Genomic DNA, 18,157 nt, shown 5'->3' on the forward strand with positions numbered 1-18,157 from the left:
GTTTTTGTTTTTTTGTTTTTGTTACCTTCCATCAGTTCATGATTGTTTTTGGTTCTATTTGATTTGCGGTAGGCAGTACACTCACTCCATTCCCTTCCCTTCATGTGGAATATTTCCAACCATTTGTAGGCTCCCCACGGCCCACTGTCTGTAGAACTGTCCATAATAACTTCTACTTTCCTTCCTCTCCCATCCCTTTTGGCTGTGTAATTGTTATTTGTATAGAACATACAATATTTACATATTACATGGCCTAAGCTATACGAACAAACATGGTGGTTTTTTTCATCACTCGTGTGTTCTCAGTCCTGTCGCTCAAGTTTGCCCAGCTGCCTCTTGTTTGGGTAAAAGTCTTCAAAGGAGTCAACTGGTACCTAGACTTGGTACCTCAAATTATTTCCAAGCTGTTTTTCTTTGCAACGTGAGGGGCCGCTTGGCTCACGGAAGTGCTGGCTTTCACTCTTTGCTCTTAAGTCTCTTAAGAAGGTGCTCTTCTTATTATTCCTTTTTATGTCACTTGTGAAAAGCCTAAAGTTCATATGTAATTTGACCTTTAACCTAGGGGTTCCTGAAGGAGCGGAAAAATGACCCCAGAAAGGTATATTCAGTCCCAAATCCCTGGTATGTGTGGCTACTAGCTTAATTGAAAAAAAAAAAATCTTTGTAGATGTCATTGAAAAACCTGGATACAAGATTGTCCTAGATCATCCAGGGGGCCTTAAAAGCAGAGAAAAATCTTATAAGAGGGAGTCACAGGGTATAGATCTCAGAGAGAGATAGAGACAGAGACAGAAACAGAGAGACAGAGAGAGACAGATTACAATTTTAGAGTCTTCTATAAAATGTCTCACATTTATTCTCTTTAGGTCAATATCCTTAAATACACAGTGGGTCTTTACAGTGTATAAATTTACATTTTTCTCTTATTTATAGAAGGTTTTCTTGGATCTCAGTCCTGTTCCCTGATGGCTTCCCTTCTTCTAGAACTTTCCTCATATGTCTGCTAGGTCTCATTGGACCAGTACTTGGAAGGGGAGTGGTGCTCCTTGCAGGGCCCAGGAAGACAGAGTTGAAGGGGAAGACTTGCTAGAAGGATGAAAGCTCTCCCAGCATCTCTCACATCACAACAAGAATCTTTATTTTTATTATCAAGTTATAACTGGAATACTCAAGTGCCTCCCAGGCGGGCACGTGCATGAGGCATACTAATACGCCAGCTGTCTTCAACTTGAGCCCAGCATGTACCACAGCAGCAGACTTTCCACGCCACCTGTAGCCCCCATTTGCCAGATTCCTCTTCTCCTGAGTGTTCTGTTCTCTGACTCTGCAGATGGATCACTATGTACACCAGTCTCAGACTGGGTCTGTCCTGCTCCAGCTCCTTGCCTTGCTTTCAATGAATCATCCCTTACCTAAGGCTTCTGTTCACTCTACTGTTGTAGTTAGCTGGGGAAAATGTAACAATGTTTAGCTGGGGAAAATGCAACAATGTTTAGCTGAGGAAAATGTAACAACAGATCTCCGACTATGTGATTTACAAGTAGGAATTTATTGACATTTTTGAAACAAGGAAGTTCCAAGATTCAGGCACCAGAAAATGCGTACCTTCTTTGTGTCCTCATCTGGTAGAGGGACACACACAACTCCTTGTGCCTCTTTTATAAGGATGCTAGTGATAATTCTGAGAGACCTGTCGTCAGGACCTACTTGTCTCCATTTTAGTCTTGTTGGTCTAAGACGGTGGTTCTCAAATTATGGGTCATGACCCTTTGGGGGTCTGCCTAAGACCATAGGGAAAACATGGATATTTACATTATGGTTCATAACAATAGCAAAATTACAGTTGTGAAGTAGAAACGAAAATATTTTTATGGTTGGGGGGTCACCACAACATGAGGGATTGTGTTAAAGTGTCATAGCACGAGAAAGGTTGAGAACCATTGGTCCAGGAATTAGCTTTCAACACATGAATGGGAGATAATAGATAAACACTCACACTATAACATCTAATTGTGTAGTGTCTCCTAGCTTTATTTATGTTGCTGTGTTGAAAAACACTGGTTAAAAAAAACACAAGCAATTTAGGGAGGAGGGATTAGTTGGCTTATAATTCCAGGTTACAATGTGGAAGCAGGAAAATCAAGACAGACCCTTGAAGCAACAACTGTATCACTTCTGAGAGCAGAGCAAGAATAAACGCATGCACACCTCGTATGAAGCCAGCTTCCTCTTCTACCCCAGGATTCACTTCCCATAGTGACCTGGGTCTTCCTACTTCAGTTAATATAATTTTGAAAGAAATCCCTGATAGGCACATCCGCAGGGCAACTTGGTTTGGGCAGATCTTCCCTGAAGCTCTTGTCCTCGGTGATTCTCGAGTGAGTCAAGCTGACAATTGAAACAGTCCTATCACACAATGTCTGGGGACTTCTACAGTATATCCACGAGAGCTGCCATAAGGGAAGTCTCATCTCTACTTCAAAGTCACCTAGACTCTGATCACAGAAACCTCCACTCAAAAAGGACAGAACATTAACCATCAGTCTGAACCATTTTTTCTTCAGGGTTTGCAAGCCCTTCACAGTGGGTATCACTGTGGGAGTCCATACTTCAGTCTGGTACCAACAGCAGCTTCTCCACTGGACACACTGGAACAGCTCCTTTCCCAAGCAGCTGGCCGGGCTGTTTAGAGGAGATGGTTCAGAAGTTAAGACCACACACTGATCTCACAAAGAACTGGTTTGGTTCCGAGCTCCCATATGAGGATCATGTGCCTATAACTCCTGCTCTGTACCCTCTTCTGGTTTCCACAGGTACCTGAGCTTACATTCATATAACCCACATCACACACACACACACACACACACACACACACACACACACACACACACACATATACACCACACACCACAAACACACATACACCACACACACAACACACACACAAAACACACACACCACACACACACACACAGCACACAACACACACACCACACACACACACACAGCACACAACACACACACACACACAGCACACACACAGCACACACACACACCACACACACACCACACACACACACACAACACACACACACATACACACACATACACACACACACACAAATAAAAAAAATCATCTTCCTCATGAAGTTGCCCATCCTGTCCAGGAGCTAGAATAAGATTCTATTAGAAAGAGGAGATAGGAAGACAGCACAGGAGCCCAGAAATTTGATGCTATGTTTTAATCAAAGTGTTAAAAATATTTCTTCTTTCAAAATCACTGGGTCAAAGTATCCCACATCCACAAATCTGGTGAGAACTATAGCAGAAACTTGCCCTCAATAGAAACTGTATTGATGACCCAGAATGAAGCGAATTCGAATATGCCAATTAGCTCCAGATAGTGTGGTTCCACCTAGTGGGTCTTTTTAAATAAGATGTTTAAAACTTTGCCTGAATCTGTTTGTATAAAATTAAAACTGCCAGAAAGTTTTTGTCTCGTCTCTGTTTACCAGAAAGAAATTTACTATTTGATTCCTTAAGTCAGTTCCATAATGGAATTAGATTTTAAAAATAAAGTTCAAGACATGAGGTTAGGGGTTATATAATAAATTATATATATATATATGATATATATGTGTGTGTGTGTGTATGTGTGGTATATATTATATATGATATATAAAGGACACACATATACACACAGACACTGCAATCATACTTTAAAATCTGAGTTCCCCACTGGTAAACTCTTGAATTCATATGAGTCCTAGAAACCAAGGATAATTTGGAACCAATTCTCCAAACCATAGCTCTTGGTTACCTTATACACAGAGTATGTAAAAGTTACAGATGAGCATCTACAGTGTGCTCCATCTATTGCCAACTTTGTCATGTTTAATAATACAACAACCTTACAAGTAAGGTATTAACAGCCCCATTTTCAGAAATAAACATTTCTTCCAAAATATCCAGAAGGTTTCCTAAAGACAGCAGCAATTAAGTAAGAACTGAGTACAGGCTGGTCTAACTTCCAAAGCCTACCCTGCACTGATGAGGTAGCATCCACCAGCACTTGGAGGCACAGGGAGGCCTGAGTTCAAGTCCAGCTTCAGCAGCATAGCAAATATAGCAAGTAGGAGGCCAGACTGGGCTACACAGTGGGGTCTTTTCTTAAGAACAAACAAACATCACCCAGGATAGAGGGATTACCCAGAAGTTAAGAAGTCTGACTGCTCTTCCAGAGGACATGGGTTCAATTCCCAGCACCCACACAGTAACTTATAACTAACTGTCTACAACTCTAGTTCCAGGGGATCCCATGCCCTCTTCTTGCTTTTGAGGTCACATTCGTGGTACACAGATATACATGCAGCCAGAGCAACTATACCCATAAAATAATGAAGACATTAAAAAACATTAAAAACCTAGTCAAATAAAAAGCCTTATTCTGGCCACTAGGTAGGACTAGCTTTTCATCTCTGCTGAAGTGTACAGAATGAAGTTCTCTCTCTCTCTCTCTCTCTCTCTCTCTCTCTCTCTCTCTCTCTCTCTCTCTCTCCCCCCAGCCCCCCGCCTTTAGCACTCTTGCTAGCACTCTTGCAATGGTTTCCTGAGGTTGACTAGATGTTCTGTAAGCAGCCTGTCACATTTACTCTTACCTGCCTGTGGTGTACCCTTCTCTGCTCCTCAGGTTGACAATCTGGAACCTTCTTTCTCAGCCTTACTCATGTGTGATCCTAACTGCACGATTCGTTCACCTTGTACGTGAGTGGGAATTCAGTCCTGAGGCAGAAGTCATATTCCTAGCTGCACTGTAACCAATCCCATATGTGCACGGAGCCTGGGACTTTCTGGAGCACTGGCTCAGTGTTCAGTTTCTAAGTCAGGAGTATGGAGAGATAGTTGAGGTGGGATATGGCGGGAAAGTTCTGACGAGATTGAAGCGGATGCAGTGCGTTCACAGAACTGACTTTTCCCGGTATCCCACCTCCAGTGATGGAGGTGAGGTTAACCCTACGGGGGCTTGTCTGGCTTGCCCACATAAGCACCTGCTTCTCTCTAGTCAATGCCTTTGTGCTTAAAATAGCTCCTGTGGTCTTTGCTTCCTGCAACAGAGCACTGATAATACGAACCACGCTCGCTTCTTCTTTTCCTCTAACTGCAAACGTCGCAACTGCCAACCCTGCAGCCGGTTCTGTCAACACCAAAGTGATGGCTCTGAGTCTCTCCACTGCCCCGCCTCCCTTGCCCCACTTGACTTTCCTCCACAGCACGTATTGACTCCCAGAGATAACGTTTGTTCATTAGTTGAACAGATCCCATTCACTCAACAAGAGAAGTTCCGTTCACTCCTATGTGGCCTTAGTCCTTAAGGTCAATACATACTGGGAACTTCGCAGTGTTGAATAAGTGATGTCTATGTCTCCTAGTAAAGCATACCCTCTAAATTAATGGATTAGTGATAGGTTTATCAACAATATACCTCCAATACAATGATCTTGTGAGTGTAACACATGACTCCTCTGATTTCAGTATTATATGCAGGGCAATTTATTCCCGTGGTTTACCTGAGACAAGTCCCAATTTCAACAATTAAAACAAACAAACAAACAAACAAACAAACAAACAAAAAAAACCTCCACCTTGAGGGCCTTTCAGTTCTGGGCAGACCAAGATCGTTGGTTACCAAATTAAAGAAGTAATCAGCTGCTAAAAGAAAATCACTTAGAATTATATGACTTGAAATCTATCCTGCAAATAGAGACTTAAAAACATGCTAAGCCATCCAGTGGTTTCCTTCCCTTATCATAGCCTGGTTGCCATGTGACTCCCTAGAGTCACTAGTTAGAGTTTGAGCAATAGCTTTTGGCTGTATTTCACACTTCCCCTATAGGCTGACTGTCGTACAGCGGGGACTGTGAACCCTCTTCTGCATTTCAGTCACATTAAAAACATGATCTATGGGCTTCTGAGAGCAAAGATACTGCGAATGGAGATGAGAGCTGGATTTAAAGCCCTGGCGTGGGACCGCTGACAGCCAGAATAGTAGTCTATTCTGTAGAGAACATTTGTCAGTGTTAATGCTCACAGGATAAGGTCTAGCTTATCACCAGCCATAGGAATCACCCCTACTGTCCTTGAACTTCAGGCACACCCCAGTACAGAATGTGGGTTTAAATTGTCCTTGCGGTTGTACATTGGGGGACTTGGGGGCAACAGGAGCAGTCCCACACAGAAGGCCCAAGCCTCAATCAGACAGAAGATATCTGTGGTCTTTTCCCATTGACAGCTCATGCAGATGCGTGTGAGTGGTTCCAATTTTAGTCTTTTTTTTTTTTTAGCAAAAACTGGAGTCTAGAGATATTAGTGGCCCAGACCTTGGCTTCTGGCTCTGCACAGAAGGCTGTGTCACTTACATCATTGACTTTGTGACACTGAACAATGAGTATGCTAGCAGTGACTTCAACCCATAAGGGGTTAAACCAACAGCACTGGACAACCAAGTGTTTTCTACAGAACTAGCAATCCGTTGGAACATGTTTACACAGTGGATAGGGAGAAAGTGACCACGCTTTATTTAGAGGCTCCGGATACACGCTTTGCTTTCTTCCTGAAAGAACCTGTTGAAGGAGTCTAGAACGGGGTCTCGCCAGACTATATAAACTCTTAACTTTTAATGTTTGTTTCTTTGTTTGTTCTTTTCTGTGGTGCTGGGGATTGCACAGGATCCTGCATCTGTCAGACCATTCCACCACCGAGATGTACCCCCACCACACACACACACACACACACACACACACACACACACACACACACACTATTCTATGTGAGCTCCCAAATGGCCCCTCCTCTTGATCCTTTCACCGCATGACCAAAGTTCTTGGACAGACTTAACATTTTTGCTAAAACCAGCTATCAGGCCTGACCCCTTCCTTCCTCCCGGGCTCTATTTTTGGACAGTGCCTTGGCACCTGTTGTCCGAATGGCCACAGAAGCAAATCTCTTTAGAGTCCTCGTTTATGCTCACAGCAAGGCCAGCAAGGCCCAGGACCCAGCAGGGAACAGTGTCTGTGTTCTCCAGGGCTGGTCGGGGCACAGAAGCCAGCAGGCCTCAGGAAGAATCCTTACCTACCACCACACACAGGTTTTTGGTATCTCTTTACCCAAAGCTCCACACACCCATGGAAAGCCCTCCTTCTCCAGGTTTGCAGCTAAAGGGAGTATCTGAGGACCGGCACGGTGGTCCTCTTAACACTAACAGTGGTGGGTGGATGTCCGTGGAGGAGATGCTGGTGTGATCGTCTAATAGATACACACCATGTGCCACTTGGGAGAATCAGAATTCGATGCAGATTCGACTCAAGTGGCTTGGAGTCCCTGGAGAGACAGGAAAGCACTGTGATCCCTCTGGGAGGGGTCGACTGCAGCCTGGACACAGAGGGAGTAATGTTCCCTGGCCCTCTGGCAAGTCAGGTTCCGGTCCCCATGGCTCTGATCAATCAACCTGGCCCTAAGTTGTACCAAGAAGTGGAGTTTCAGATGAAATGGTTGAATATATAACTGGTGAAAACCAGTTTCTGCCTCTGTTCCGTTTCCAAACCAAGCTAGTAAAGGTACTAGAGAGTCTCTGCACGCCAGAGGCCCATCTATCTACTGCCGGTCTTTGGTCTTTTGTGAGTTTTTAAAAATTTACTTATTTATTCACTTCACATGACAATATCAGCCCCTCCTGGCAGCCCCTCCTGGAGATCCACCCTCCCATTCTTCCCTCCTCCCTGGTTTTTCTTTTTTCTTTTCTTTCTTTTTTTTTTTTCTTTTTGTCTGTCAGTAAAATTCTGGCAGAAGACTTGGGTTCTGAGTTTCTCCTTTGATCTGGGTCTGTTTGTCCCGAGCTAAAATAACAAGGGGCTTTTAAAGCCTAATGAATTCAGCACTCAGTGCACAGCCTCTAGGAACTGGAAGCTTCACCTCTCAGGTTTGGGAGCAAGAGGCCATTTGGGGCTTAACACCTTTTTTTTTTTTTTTCATTCGCATGAAAAATACTTTTAAAAGCACCAACTGGGAAAACCCAGAATCCTGAAACCAAATCACTAATCTTCCTCATTCCTAAAATGTCTGTCTCAAGAGTGGGTCACATGATAGTGCCCTTTCTGCACTTGGGGAACAAAGAGGTACCATTTTAGGGCTTTGATGCTGCAAGGATTAGCATTTCTTGTATCTCTAATACACGCAAGTGGACTAAACGCTGCCTTTGGCTAAGGACGAACTTAAGACACCCGACAGCCTCATGGGAGCCTCTTACATCAAGGTGCCCGGCTTGCCCACCTTACTGCTGAGGGTGAGCTCCCAGGTCACAGATATAGCAGGAACTTTGTTACAGGTGTGACCTGCTTGCTACTGAGAAAGGAAGCTATTGTCCCAAAGGCGTTATATTGCTATTTAAACACACCCATGGCAGAAACAGCCATAAAACCCTATCAGCATACACAGAGGCCTACTAAATAAATCACGTGTCCCCAGCACTTCCTCTAAGTGACAAGGTCTGGGGCTCCTGTTTCTGAGTTGTCCATCTGGTTTGTTTGGCTCCCTCAGGCTTTATGTAACTCACTTGTTTTTCTTTACTAGCCTTTCGTGGGGGCCATTTTAAGCATCGCTCTGTTTTGTTGTCTTATTGGCAATAGAGTCTTACCTTGAGCACCTAAATTATGTGTCTCTGAATCCTGAATTTGGCTGCCAGTCTGGATCCCACCACAGGAATGGATGTGTGGCAGTGTGGCATGTGATGTGGCATTTGGGACCTGCAGGGCTCATTATGGGTGCAGAGAGAGGAGTCAGAGAGTCCAAGTTATCCGAGACCCTCTGATGACCATGGGCATGAGTCAGGCCTATCTTCTACTGTTGTGTTTTTGTTTTGCAAACAAAACAGGATGATTAATGAGATTTTTTTAAAATATATTACCCAAAGGGGAGGCTCATATAACTGAAGACCTTAGGATTTCCCCTAGGGAATCAAAATAAACACCTCCTACATTGGTCAATCAATCAATATACCAATCAATCAATAAAAATAATAAAATTAAAAGGAAAAAAAACAGAAGAAATAATTGACCGCCTATGTGAGACATTTCCAACAACACACCGAACAGTGTCATGTTTCCATTGACGTGTGTTCAGGAGTGATAATTTTATGGCCATTGGTTGTATCTGCAGCTACACACAGCATGGAGTGTAGAAAGAGCCCTTTGTCCTTTCATAAATTGAAAGGACCTTTTCAAACATTAACTTAGTGATCTTTCCGCAGCCCCCAAAGGCGGCAGGAAGGCAGCTAAGCTTTTAGTATTTTAAGGAAGCGTGGAGGGGTAAGGGAGGTGACCTCCTTAAGGTCAGGGCTGTACCTTGAACTACCAAGGTGTGTGTGTGTGAATGCAATGAAGGTAAATTCAGAACGAAAGAAAATAAATTCCAACTAGGTGGTAGAGAACAGTGTTCTCAAAGTCCTACTCATTAAGGGCAGGGCCTGGCTTTAAAGAGCCCAGGTCTTAGGAGACAGACAGAAAGGCAGAACGTAACAACTGTTTCCCAGTACTGGGAGTGTCTTAGCTCGGTGTCTGGTATGTAACGCAACACAAACCCAAGTCTGAGCCTGCAGATGTGGACAGAAAGCCCACCAAGAGGAGTGGACTCCGCTTACACCAGGGACAGTGTGTGGGAAACGCTCTCCCTGGGGCCCCTCCAACAGCATCCTGGTCTTGTGTTGTCTAGGCAACCTGAGTAGAGGGTCTTCATTTCTGATCTTGGTTTCTGCCATGTGGAATGGTGATAAACCGCCTTTCTAGACACATCTGTGATGAGCAAAGACAGGAACGCACAGAGGACATTCTGCACTGGGCCCACTGCTGTGAGAAGAGGAAATTATACACAACCTCACCATAGGAACCTCCTAGTTTTCTTGTGGTTAGCAAAGGAAAGCATGTTGGTCTCCAAGGATAAACACTTTGTCAGCTGATCCACGATTGAGCTCTAAGTAGACACACACAAAGCCAGAAGTGATACCCATTAAAATTTTTAACTATATACCATATTCATTTATTATCAATCCACAGGATAATTTGATTGCTACATGAGCTCATAAAAGTTTTTTTTTCACCTTTACAAAATTAAAAAAAAAAAAGCGCCACAAGGATGTAATAACAACTGCTGATAAACAGGAAAAGGAATCTCAAAATTATAAATTTGCTGTAGAAAAGATAAAAAACAATTATATTTTATTTAGAATTTTTACCTTGAATAAAATATCCCCCTTGTATAAAAAAATAAAAAAGCTTGCTCTGGTTAGAATTAGAGTATTTTCGTCTTCAGATCTGGGAATTTGCATAATATTTCCATGACAGTTTTCCTTTGTACCGCGTGGCATTCAAGCATAGCAGATTAGAAAGATTTTTTTTTATTCAAGCAGTCTTAAAATGGGACAGCTGTGAAGAAATTCATTTCCTCCTCCTCCTCCTCTTCCTCCTCCTCCTCCTCTTCTTCCTCCTCTTCCTCCTCCAAGATGTAGAACCTTGCCTTTGAGGAGAAGAAATGGAGAGAAGGGACAGGGTGGGCTGGGGTAGGCTGGGTTGAGGAGGGACAGGCAGTTAATGGGTTAGGGTGGAGGAGTTGAGGAGGAAAGGGGTAGGTGGTGGGGTGGGACAGAAGGGGTTGGGAAGGAAAAGGTGGGTAGTGGGTTGTGACAGGATGGGTTGGGGAGAGAGGGTTGAGTATAGGGGTGGTATAAAACTGGTTGGGGAGGGAGGGGTACACAGAGGGCTGGGATGGAGGGGTTGAGGAGGGAGGGCTGGGTAGTGGGGTGATGGACACAGAAGGGGCCGCCAAGTGTGCTGTGAAGGGGAGCGAGATTACAAGAAGGCCTACTGTAAGTGCTTCAAGATAAGGTGCAGAAGCAGACTGCAACGTTGCTCGTACTGCCCTATGTACATATTCACAAGAATAAAAAAATTCCAGCTAGTTCACATTTTCTCCTCCGTTCTGAGGCATCCACTCCACCATGCTGGCCTTGACCGTAGGCAATGCAGCACCTCCACTGCCTGTGTGGCTGTTGGTCCTTGAACTTGAGGGAGTAGCCCTGGCAGATCCAGCAGTTTCTAGAGATATGCATCTACCGAGGGGGGGCTGGAGTCCTGAGTTAAGAAGAAACTCCAGCTCTGGAGTCGGACACAGCAATCAATATTCTATTGTCAAGGCTTTTTCCCTTAGATTTGTCTAAGATAGGTATCATAGAGAAAAAATAAAATACAAACAAATAACAACACAAAGCTAAGAAATTCCAACAACCACCAGGGAGAGCCAAAGGCTTAGCAGCTCTTGACACGGGCCTGGGTGATATCAGATGTCTTCTTGATGACACTGGCCCGGGCCTCCCGGTCCGGCCGACTGCTGCTGGGCGTGGGGGTCACTGGGGCAGGAAGGGAGATGTCTGTAAACGGCGGCCAGGAGCTGTTGTAAGGCATTGGACAGCTCTCCTCTTTGATGGTGACCTGCAGATCTGGTTTGCTGGAAGTGACAAAGGTCGCCATGCTAGGCAGCAGACAGTTGTTACGTGTCCCCATGTTGCTGAGGTACTGCTTGCCTTCGATGTTCCTCTTCCGCCAGTGTGGTCTCCCCTTTCAGAGAAAACAATCGAGATACATGCATCCTTTCCCTTCCACTGAATATCACATGTCCAATCGAATGTCTTACTTTTCAAACGAAGTCCCCATGCGCTATGCCCCAGAAATCTGGCTGACTATTCTACAGAGACACGGAACATGGTGGCAGCTTGGCTGTCTTCTGGCTCCTGTGCCCAGGCTGTCCAGCCATAATGGAGGGCCCAACCTAAGCAGACAGCAAATGCCCTGTGATTGCTTTTTAAATGATTGTAGTGGAGACATGGGCTTGGTTTTTTTGTTTGTTTGTTTGTTTGTTTGGTTTTGTTTTGTTTTTTTGAGCCACAATTGGCCTTGCTAGTTGCCAAGTAGAGAAGGAATTAAGGTCCTTGAAGAAATCAGATCATCAAATATGCCAGCACAGTTGCCCACGCTCGTCTCAGAATTCCCAAACTTGGAATATTAGGAATTCTAACAAACATCGGCTTCTGGTCCAACCCCCTTTCTCTCCCCATTAGAGCCACTTCCTGCCGCTGTGAGAGCCTGGCCTACAGAGGGAAGCCGGAAGCAGGTTGGTGGGGAGCAGAGACTGGGCACACACCCTCTGTGTGGGACCACTGAGGAGGGGCTGAGCTGTGTGGAGATCATTTTGCTCAGCTCTTTCTGATGCTTACTTCTGTTCACTGCTCTGGGCTGGGCAGGCCACTTTACTCCTGTTGGCAAGTCAGGATGTTTACAGCCGTAAGAATATCAACATTTCCTGGCCCTGACTTCAATTTCCTCTTCCTGCCGTGTTATATCCATCTCTCTCTGAGGGTCACATTGTACTTCCCTTCCTCAGCACTACATGTTAGGATCAGAATAAAAAGCTAAGGTAAATTGTAGGATTTGGACCTTTCTGTCTTGTCTCCACGTCTCCCATTCTTTCTGTCTCTGCCCCTCCCCCCACCACACACACCCAAAACTAAAACCCACGCTTTAAAGCAAGAGACAACCGAAAGCATGCTTACCTCTGCGTTCTCCTCATCGCTGGGCACACTGTCGGTAGTTTCGCTTTCTGTATAGAAAACACACAGAGAGGCTTGTTGCTCAAGCTATTTTGAGGCCACAGGAAGCATCTTAAAAACCTATGCCAGCACTTCAGAAATAAGAAACTGCACATACCCTCTCCCTCCTCTTTGTAAGGTCAAACACATCCAAATGGGACAGGCTGGAGAGGATTTCAATTCTCAGCTTGGTCCCCTAAGACTAGCGGGATTTGGGGTAGAGTGGGGGAGGCTCACTTTCCAAAACTAAGCTGCCACAGGGTGGATGCTGTTCCCAAGGCAACCCCTCCCGACTGAAGCTCCATCCACAACACCATACCATCCTTCCTTCTAGTCCATGTCTCTTGTCACAGGAGGTCCAGACCCGGTGAAATTTCCAAGAAGCTTTCTGAATCTCTCTTTGTTCCCGCCTATTGTTAGCATCTTCCCCTTAGATTTATAGAGATCCAGTTTCCACTGGAGTTATAGCAGGTGGCCATGTTGCAGATGCCCCAAGATCTTCACTGAGTGTTTACTGTCTTTGGGACCTGTCCTCCTCAGTACCGTTAGGAGCTATGACTTGCTTTTAGCCAACGGAACACATCAACGATGTAACTATTCTCTGAGCATGCTCACATCGTCGTGGAAGACTCAGCCTGTCTTTTATGGGCACTCTCTTGCTTGCCCGCAGTGTTAGGAAGGCCCGCACAGCAAATTTAAGTAAGGGCTGCTTCCAGGTAAAAGCTGGCAAGAAACTGGGAATCTCTGCTCTTCCCCACTTGCAAGGAATTCAGTTCTGGCCAATGCCTCGGGAAGCTACTGGCTCAACAGTTGAATCTCAGATGGGTTGCAGCATTAGCCAAAGCTTGGTGACAGGTTAGCAAGGCTCTGCTGCAAAGGACCCAGCTAAGCCATACCTGGATCCCCAACCCAGAAACTGAGTTTTTACTGTGGGAATATTATGTTTATGGCCATACTGTTCCAGAGCAAGAGATAATATAAACCCGATTGGACCTGCCAGCTATGAGGCACGGAGAGCAGTTCTTAACCACAGTGAGCTACAGTTACCTGTCACCTTCAGTGAGGATTGGAGGATGAGGGACAGAGCGTTTGGGGGTTTTGAAAGGCCCACCACAGAGCTGACATACAGTGCCTGTGATGTGATTGCTTTTTAACACTGAGTTTGCGTGTTGGGCTGGATTCAACAGAGTCTAATTCAGTAACTGGCGATCGCGCATCATCTGTATGTTGTTTTATAAATTAAAAAATAAATGATACTGAACGGGTTTTTTTCCTGATGTTTAACGACATTGCAAAAATTAATGCATAGAGGGTAGAACATCTAAAATTCGCAGACTTTTGTGGGTCATTTTGCCATTTCATTTATTTTGCTGACAAGAGCTGGGCATTTGTGAAGATCTATGACTAGACTCTACTTGGAGCCTGTATATATAGGTCTTGTTCATCCTTACCAGGATCCTAAATCAGAAAACAGCTGCTCTCATCTGGCAATATGTTCTCCTTCATTCAGAGCACAGCCCAGGGACCAGGCTCTCTGCATATAGCAAATTGAAGAACAAAGGGACAAACTGGTCCCCCCCCCCCCCCCCAGTGCATTTCTGAGACAGGCAGCAAGCACTTCAGATCCAAACGTCTCCTCCAGGAAGGGATTTGCATCAGCCCGAGCCACGGTTCTTCAGAGACTTCAGACAGGCCTGGGAGATTGCCCAGGCTGACCAAAAATCAACTTTTGTCCCTCCACCTCACAATGTTCTGCCCAACACATCCCCATGTAGGGGTCACGAATCCCACTGCAAAGCCCAAGTTTTAGCTAACAGTGATCTGAGCTATGGAGACGCACTGACAATAGGCACCAGAAATGTTTTCAGGCAGAAGTAAACGAAGACCAGAAAAGGAAACTTCTCTCCAAACACAAAAGCCACATCAGTTCGGCCTCCAGAGGAGGCAAGAGAGTCACTTCCAAGAGGAAGGAAAAAAAAATGGGGAACGGAGATGTTGAGAACCTTGCCAAGTGGTGGACTGAGTCAGCAGAGGGTAGAAAACTGAACTGTCCTTTGGATCCCAGAGTCACAAACAGCACAGAGGCTACCTCCCTGCTGGCAAACCGCCAAGAGCTCCTTCCTATTTTCCTGCTTGGTTTTGTTTGTGCTCTGAGGCCTAAGTTTCCCTTCCTTCCACACATACCAGGCACACTCTCATCTTAAAGACTCTCCATAAATTCTAAAGTCTCCCATGCCTTTCCCCTTCAAATAAAAGCAAACACACAAAAGATAGCAGGAGATTCAAAGAAAGAAGCTGTTGACACCAGGGTTCTAGGGTCCCACAAGTCCAACCCACAGTTGTTGGAAGCTTTGGAAGTTAGATGCCAGGTTAAACTCCTCCGTAAGACTTTGAATAGACCTGGAGGGGAATAAGAATGTTAATTTCCTGTAAATACTCAGCATTCAACTAGAGGACTAAAGTTGTGGCTAAGTAAAGGTACACATATTTTGCCCTTGTGTTTTTGGCTGACACAGACGCTGACTGGAGAAAATCATTTCTAAATTAAATTCAATGGTCTGTGTCATGGTTGTGGAAACCCTCCACTTCAGGAATTGGGCATAAGGGTTTGGATCTTAACTGTCCCCCAAAGGCTCAAGTGCTGAATATCTAGTCCCCAGATGACAGAGACACTGGAATGGGTTGGAAACTTTAAGAGGTAAGACCATCACACTCACACCTATGCAGGGGATACGGGGACCCTAGCACTTCCTGTCTTTTCCCCCTTCCCTTCCACCATGGTCTGAGCAGCTTGGCTCCGCCACATAGTCCTGGCCATGCTGTTCTGTTCTGTCACAGTCTCAAAGCTCTTGAAACTGTGAGCTACACCATCTTTAGCTCTTTTAAAGCTGATTGCCTTGCGTGTTTTGTTACAGCACCGTGAGGCGTGCTATGATACCAGTTTCTAACCCTTTTTTGAGAAAGTGGCCTTGAGGGGCCTTCAGCCTAGGGGATGCAGGTGCTCACGTCTGAGGATCCTAAAGCTTGCTCTCAGAGAATGGCGGGTTTTATCACTATTCCTGCACAGTCGGCTCCAAGTCCTCAGTTTTGTTCTCTTGACTTTCATCCACCATGGCCATTTCCGGAATGACTCTTTACATGACAAATGAGCTCGCTGTAGCTGCAGCTTCCAGATCAATATGACTGCCAAAATGTCATCGTGGATTATGTCACTTCCCTCTTTTATTAGTTTGGATACTTTTCAAACTGACTTCCAATACAACGGGATAAAAAGGATGGAAGTTACTTTGCAAGAGTGGTCAGAATAAGCTGAAATATCTACGTATTAGGAGCAGATACAGGAATAATTGATTTAACCTTTCCAGTCTGTTTTCCAACAAGCAGCTAAAGGGAAGAAAGTGATTTGGACTTGGATCAGATAACCCAAGGGCTCTCCCAGAGCAACAGTTCCAGAATCTTGCCACTTCAGCCCTAGTTTTAACATCTGCCTTGGAATACATATTGCCAAACTACCTTGAGAACATCCTCGGGAGGGAGATGATATATTTTATGGAATGCATTATTGCGTTATGTGATATCTGATATATTTTCTGGAAGGTTCTATTTCCACCAAATCTGATCAGCATTGATTTTTTTTCCTGCATAATTTCCTCAGTTAAGTTGACTAGGAGGATGTAACTGATCACTCAGCCGCTCAAATCAGTGTCTTCTCAGTCTCCACACCAATGCGCCTTTGCCTCGTTCATGACATACATAGGGGTCCCGGAAGGATGGTGTGGTTGGTTGCCCACACAGCCTCTCTTCTCTTGATTATATAGCCAATTAATTCCTATTATGCTTCTTACTCAAACCTGTTTTCCACCTCCCTATCTGCTGAATCACCACCATGGCTTTCTTTTACTAAACCACCAACAATCTACTTAAATAACTAGACAAATGAGGCATACGGTCACATCACAGCACAATGAGGGCGGGGATATAGACTAGTGGTGGAGCACTTGCTCCATCACGCCCAAAAGCCTTGGGTTTGATCTTCAGCACTGCAAAAATAAGTAAGTAAACAAACGAACTAAAGAAAGAAGCAAGGTAACTATGCCTTAATGCTTCTCCAGGCCAGGCTTTGAAACAAACTTCCCCACTATGAAAATTCTACGAGTCAAAGCATTTTCCATCATCTTAAACTACCTGATGCAAATACTTCCTTCCACCCAACTCCTTCTCACCCTCACAGTTAAATCATACACCAGAAGACAGATATGTAAACTTGAATGTGGTTTTGTGATAACCCTAGTGATCCATTGATAATATTTCTGTGATCCCTAGAGGAAAACTAGACCAAAACAGGCTTCAAATGCAAAACATTGTTTCCTTAACAGGTGAATGGAGGTGGTTGACCTCTGGAAGAACAGTCTGCACAAAGGAACTCTTCTGGGAGCAACAAGCAAACAGCCTATGCTACTGATGGCCATACAATGAAAGGATGAGAACAGAGAGCTACAGAACGTTATAAACTTTCTGACCGGAACACCTGTACTAGCAGAGAACTTTTCATCATGTCTCCAAGTCTAGAGAAGAACCAACAGGGAAAGATTTTTGGCTCCATCCAAAAGAGCTTTCTCTATAAGATTCTGGAGAATTCTGGCAATGAAAACAATAGATGAACCAAATAGGAGGCTGGAAAGCAGGGCTCTCACAGAAATTCATCCTGCCTCCCACCCTGGAGCTAAAACCCTTCCTCGGAAATCTATGCAAATGTCCCAGAATGCGGGATGAAATTTTCATTTCTGTCTATGTGCATCAGCTGTTCTCAGAACGCCTCTGCTAAGGCAGAATGTCAATGCTGACAGAACAGAAAGAAGAAGGTCTTTCCAAAAATCACAAAGGAAACCTCATACAACAGTGAAACCCGGGGCTACATTAAGGCTCTGCCCCTCAAGCCCCAGTCCCTGCATAACCACAGCAACAGCTGGGTAACTTAGCAGAAAGCCATGGATTTAGCCTTAGCATAAACATTTTGGTCTACCTCGATGGTGGGTCCTTTGACAATCAAACGAGACGACAGCATGTGACCCTTTAGCACTGTGCTGTGTGGTTAAGAACATCAGACACTAGGTCACTAGTTTTTCCTTCCTAGACTCATATTAGCCTTGGAGTCCTCGTTTTTGAGAGGAGAGAATGACATTTATTCCTTTGATAATTAAGCAAGTCAATCAGTACTGACTCTTACAGGCATTTAGCACAATCTCCAGAGCCCCAAAAACATACAATAAAGAAGAGAGGACACATATGAGTTCAAACTATGTCTGGTGAATGAACGGCGAACAGCAAGTTGGTAATAATGGTAAACCTGTTATATGCATCTTACCACAATTAAGAAAGCAAACTGAAAAAGAAACCTGGCAGTTACTGAGTACGAGTTGATTTATCTGCTGATAATTTGCAAACACCTGATGCTGGGATGAACTCTGC

The 18,157-nt window shown here is 44.6% G+C and overlaps 2 protein-coding genes and 1 long non-coding RNA gene across 22 annotated transcripts in view; 1 reads left to right on the forward strand and 2 right to left on the reverse strand.

Moving 5' to 3' along the window:
* The window catches only part of Erich1 (glutamate-rich 1), a gene marked incomplete at its 5' end in the record, with an annotated part of 52,793,804 nt that overhangs the window by 22,660,164 nt on the left and 30,115,483 nt on the right, over positions 1-18,157 (forward strand).
* On the reverse strand, positions 824-5,198 carry LOC148000561 (uncharacterized). Its single transcript, XR_015640362.1, has 2 exons — positions 4,659-5,198; positions 824-2,682 (listed from the first exon to the last, which is right to left on the reverse strand). It is a non-coding gene; the product is annotated as an uncharacterized LOC148000561 (long non-coding RNA).
* The window catches only part of Irf2 (interferon regulatory factor 2), a 111,848-nt gene continuing 103,747 nt past the window's right edge, over positions 10,057-18,157 (reverse strand). For 20 of the 21 annotated variants that reach the window (XR_015639367.1, XM_087587867.1, XM_087587869.1 and 17 more), the window contains 2 exons: positions 12,653-12,699; positions 10,057-11,660 (listed from right to left, as the gene is read on the reverse strand). Coding sequence is in view for 20 of the 21 variants with exons in the window: in XM_087587867.1 (XP_087443993.1) it covers positions 11,352-11,660; positions 12,653-12,699 (356 nt within the window). In the remaining variant the exon portion in view is untranslated. 21 annotated transcript variants of the gene reach the window in all.

The sequence above is a fragment of the Rattus norvegicus genome, chromosome 16, assembly GCF_021556685.1.
Source record: "Rattus norvegicus strain SHRSP/BbbUtx chromosome 16, alternate assembly SHRSP_T2T, whole genome shotgun sequence".
Taxonomy (NCBI): domain Eukaryota; kingdom Metazoa; phylum Chordata; class Mammalia; order Rodentia; family Muridae; genus Rattus; species Rattus norvegicus.